Here is a 4,642-nt window from a genome sequence, read left to right as displayed (position 1 = left end):
AAAATCCCCACATATATTCGTAAATTTGGCAAAAAAATTACACTGTAATTGAACACATCCCCATTCCAGCTCCGGTCCAGAGAGGCAACGAGCGGGGCTAAGGACGCAAACCGTCCGGTTGGCTCCTCAGTACATACTCGGTTTCTTCCTCGGCCTGCTGTACCCAGGGTTTGCCAAGGTGGGTACGTCTTCCCGTAGTGGCTGGAGACCAGACTGTAGAGCCAGCGCAGGAAGCCCTGCTGGAAGACCGTCGAGATCACCCCGGGGAACCACCAAAGCCGAGGTATTCAGGTATTCCCCTCCGTGCAGAGGCGTGCGGGCCTCGGAGCCTTTCAAATGGCCCGCCAGCCCGGAGCCAATCATGACGCGGCTTCCTTCACTCACAGCCAATCATCGACCGCTGTGTATCGACGCCACAGAGAGGCAAGTGAAGCCGCCAGTGAGTCCATCTTTCTTGAAGGCAAAAAAACATTTTTCGGGATTTCCCGGCCGGGCCTCCAGTTCCCATCAAGGCCAAATCTCCTGAGACAGCCATTGTTTTTAAGGGTGAATGGGGCTCTAAAACCAACGAAGCCAATGCGGTGCCATATTTGCTATGCTCAAGAACGAGGTCCTTAACCATCAGTGGCAACTGAAGCCAGGTTGCCGCCATATTTTCTACAGGCATCTTCCGGGTCCTTTACCCCGGTATCTCTGTCCAAGAGGCCATGAAGTGAATAAATACCTAGGAGTTTTATCTGTCCCCACCAGAACCCCTGATCGCCTCGCAGCCAGTCCTTGCCATTTTGGTTTCCATACCTGGCAGCGCTGGGAGACCGAGGCTGGCCGGGGCCGGGGCCTGGACCGCAGCCGTTCGCGTGGACTAGGAGAGCTGACGCCGGAAGTGGGGAGGCGGCGGCTCAGGGACGAGGCGGCCGGCCTCGGAGCCGGGAGCTCCCATGGCGCCACCCCCGGCCCCGCTGCTGGGGCCACGACCCGGGGAGACCCAGCCTGGTTGCAGGAAGCGCGGGGTCGTGAGGTTCGCGGACGTGGCCGTGTACTTCTCCCCGGAGGAGTGGGGTTGTCTGCGGCCCGCGCAGAGGACCCTGTACCGGGACGTGATGCGCGAGACCTACGGCCACTTAGGCGCGCTCGGTGAGGCCCCGGGCCAGGGCCCCCCACCTCTCTCACGGGGTTAACAGGGGAGACGGTGTAGCTCCACCGACGGCACTGTGAGCTCTAGACCTGCACTATTCAGCAGCACCGGCCACCACCTGTTCTCAGGGATTTAGCTGCCCCCTCGGGAGTCTTCCTGTCCCGCATCCTTTCCTATCAGGCAGGAGCTCTGCAGACCCCGTCTGAGTTGCGCACAAGTTCTGTGGAGGTGCCCTCACCTCGGCTGGGGGATGCCACCTTCCCAGGACAGCCTCTCAGGCCAGCACTGTGATCCCTGTTCTCTCCCAGGATTCCCGGGCCCAAAACCAGCCCTCATCTCTTGGATGGAACAGGAGAGTGAGGCTTGGAGCTCCGCCGCCCAGGATCCTGAGGAGAGGGAAAGCCCGGTAGGAGCTCTGAGAGGTGAGGGATGGTCCCAGGACTCCCCTGACTTGGTTTTCCAGGGTTTCCTGTCTAGCAGAGTTTTCTTTTAGGTCCCACACTTAAAGAGCTAAAGCCAGGAGCAGTGGCACCCACATGTAGTCTCAGTACTGAGGGAGGCTGAGAAAGGAAAGTTTGAGTTGCAGCTGTGCAAGTTTAGCAAGACTCCCAAAATTTAAAACAAAAATACAAGATGAGGCTGTAGCTCAGTGAAAGAGCACCTCTGGGCCTGATCTCCATCACCACCACACACACAAAGAGCCCATCTATATTGCACACTGGAGGAGGAAAGCAGGCAGCCATAGTACTTACAAAATTTTTAGATCTTTATTTCTTTTTGGCTCGCAAGCATCTGGTGCCAGGGATCGAACTGTGGTCCTCTCCGCCTGCCTAAGCTTGCTCAAGCAGGTGCTTTAGACCGCTGAACTATCTCACTGGCCCCCCCATTTTTATTTATTTATTTATTTATTTATTTAGGGGGGCAGAACCGGGGATTGAACTCAGGTCCTTGCGCTTGCCAGGCAAGTGCTTATTCTACTGAACTATCTTCCCCAGCCCCCAAATTTTTAATCTTTTTTTTTAATAACTTTTTTTAAAATTTTATTTATTTATGTGTGTGTGTGTGTGTGTGTTTTAATTTTATTTATTTATGTGTGGGGGGGGCGGGCTGGCTGGCATGTGGTGCTGGGGGATTGAACCGTGGTCCCTGGGCTTTGCTAAGCTTGTTCTAAGTAGGTGCTTTAGACCACTGAGCCATCTCACCAGCCCCTTTAATCTTAATAATAATTTTTTTTTTCATTTTCGATCTTGGGACCATAGGGATGTTAAGACCAGAGTGGAAGAACCAGGAGGCCAAATCCAAGATGTTTAGGTTTCCAGGTCCCTCTTTCAGAATATAAGTAGTACTTCCCAAGTATTTACTAAGTGCTTACCATGCATCTACCAGTTTAATTTGCTGAACAACCCTGTGGAGCAAAATTAGAAAGGAGATTTGAGGGCCAGCCGGATAGCTCAGTGGACTAAAGTGCCTCTTAGGCAGACACAGGGACTGGGGTTCGATCCCCAGCCTGTTGTTCTGGCCTCTCCTGCGTGCTGAGACAGCAATTGAGAGTGGGCGTGGTGGTGTGCACCTGTAATCCCGGCGCTCGGGAGGCTGAAAACACGGTGAATGTGATCTATGTAGTGAGAACCTGTAGACCCTATAGACTGTACTAAATACAAAAGAGAGAGAGAGAGAGAGAGAGAGAGAGAGAGAGAGAGAGAGAGAGAGAAAGATTAAAGCTGTTTATTGTCCACTAAAGTGTGCATGTAAACCATGGGGCAATACTCTTCTACCATAAATTAAAGACCCTGTTACCTGAGATAGTCTATGAAAAAAGTTTTAAATTCCTGTTTCTCAGCAGACTCCCCGAGCAAGAAGGAGGAACCCAAAGAAGAGCCAGGAGACAAGGGACCTGCACTGACTCCTGGGAAGGAACCGCCTGAAGAGTTGGTTAAACACAGTCCTGACTCATCTGTCAGCAAGGCCTTGGCAAGATCTCAGCCACCCACAAAAGCTGCCTGGGACCACGTGGCGGCAGCCCAGCCTCCTGTCCCCACGCCCACTGTGGATGCTCAGGCCAACCAGCGGTGCCACGTGTGTGCAGACTGTGGCCGCCGCTTCACCTACCCCTCGCTGCTACTCAACCACCGGCGCATGCACTCCAATGAGCGGCCCTTCCCCTGCCCCGAGTGTGGCATGCGCTTCAAGAGGAAGTATGCCTTGGAAGGGCACCAGTGGATCCACCGCTCCTGCTCTGGGGGGCGGCGGGGCAGGAGACCTGGCATCCGGGCTGTACCTCGGGCCCCAGTCCGAGGTGACTGGGACCCGCCCGTGCTCTTCCGGCACTACCCTGACATCTTTGAGGAGTGTGGGTGAATGGCTCCTGCAGGCTGGAGTTGAGCCCAACATTGCCACTAAGGACTGCCTGGCTCCTGAGGCAGCGACCTGGGAACTGAAATTCATCCCTCAGCTTCTTTCAAGGATCCCTCAAGTTTCCAAACTTGTAAAAAGAAAAGTGCCTGTAACAATCAAACAGATTAAACTGGGAGCAGTGGTACACACCAGTGACCCAGCACTGGGGAAGCTGAGGCAGGAGATCACTGAGTTTGAGGCCAGTCTGAGCGCCTCATCAAGTTCAAGGCCAGCCTGAACTTCACAGTGAGACCCTGTCTCAAAAAAAAAAAAAATTTTTTAAAGCTTAAACAGATTAAACTTGACCACCACCTTCCCATTCTTTTGTTTAAAAAAAAAAAAAAAAACCAAGATGCTGGACTTTTCTCAGTGTTACCTCAGGAGCAGGTACAGGCGAGACCTTTCCCTTGTCTCAGGAAATATCATCCGCTGCACCCTTATTTGCTTAGAAGGCAAATGGTGAGCTGGGACTCCCCAGAGGAAGTGCATGGTCCAAGCCTGGTTAACTAACTGTCCCCAGCAGGAAGCCAGGCAGCTGGGAGGGGAGAGAGTACAGACCCGTGTGGCACACATCTCGTCTGTGCGGCTTGTCCAGAGGCCCCCTGAGCCTCAGTTCCCGCATCTGTAAAAGGAAGGAAGGTTAATATCATCTACCTCAAAGGTTTGGTGTGAAGACTGAAATCGCAATGGGATAATATGTATGAGACGGTAAATGTGCAATAAACGTTCGTTGAATGAGTGAATTAGCAGTATTTTGCACCTTAGAAGAGTATAAAGAAGGTGGTTGTGGGCTGGCCAGATAGCTCAGCAGATGAAAACACTTGCGTAGGCAGAGCACATCGGCTGGGATTCAATGTCCCCAGCCCTGACCCCTGGGTGTGCTGAGGTGGTGGCTGAGACTGGGTTTGGTGGTACAAGCCTGTAATCCCAGCACTTGGGAGGCTGAAAAACAGGAGGATCACTTTGAGTCCGATCTAGTAGTAAGACCCAGTAGTAAGTACATTTTAAAAAAGAAAGTAGTTGAATAAATAAATCAGTAGTAAAGTAAATCTTAGCATCTTTAGGGCCCTGGATACCATTCCCATCACCAGAAGAAAAAAGAAAAAAAAAAAA

At 52.4% G+C, this 4,642-nt stretch overlaps 1 protein-coding gene across 3 annotated transcripts; it reads left to right on the top strand.

Moving 5' to 3' along the window:
- The first annotated feature begins 295 nt into the window (after positions 1–295).
- On the top strand, positions 296–4,262 carry LOC101565009 (zinc finger protein 688). 3 transcript variants are annotated; one of them, XM_023722888.1, is made up of 3 exons: positions 296–1,134; positions 1,444–1,557; positions 2,979–4,262. In XM_023722888.1, the coding sequence occupies exons 1-3, from the start codon at positions 939–941 to the stop codon at positions 3,491–3,493; spliced, it is 825 nt and encodes a 274-aa protein (XP_023578656.1). In that variant the 5' UTR covers positions 296–938; the 3' UTR covers positions 3,494–4,262. The 3 variants fall into 3 exon arrangements, with proteins under 3 accessions (XP_023578656.1, XP_004623027.1, XP_023578672.1); XM_004622970.2 differs by having other exon boundaries at positions 2,976–4,262; XM_023722904.1 differs by lacking the exon at positions 1,444–1,557 and having other exon boundaries at positions 2,976–4,262.
- Positions 4,263–4,642: the final 380 nt, after the last annotated feature.

Source organism: Octodon degus, unplaced genomic scaffold (genome assembly GCF_000260255.1).
Source record: "Octodon degus isolate 3935 unplaced genomic scaffold, OctDeg1.0 scaffold00001, whole genome shotgun sequence".
NCBI lineage: Eukaryota > Metazoa > Chordata > Mammalia > Rodentia > Octodontidae > Octodon > Octodon degus.
Note: the sequence above shows the minus strand (reverse complement) of the source record. Positions and strands in the feature narration are given on the sequence as shown.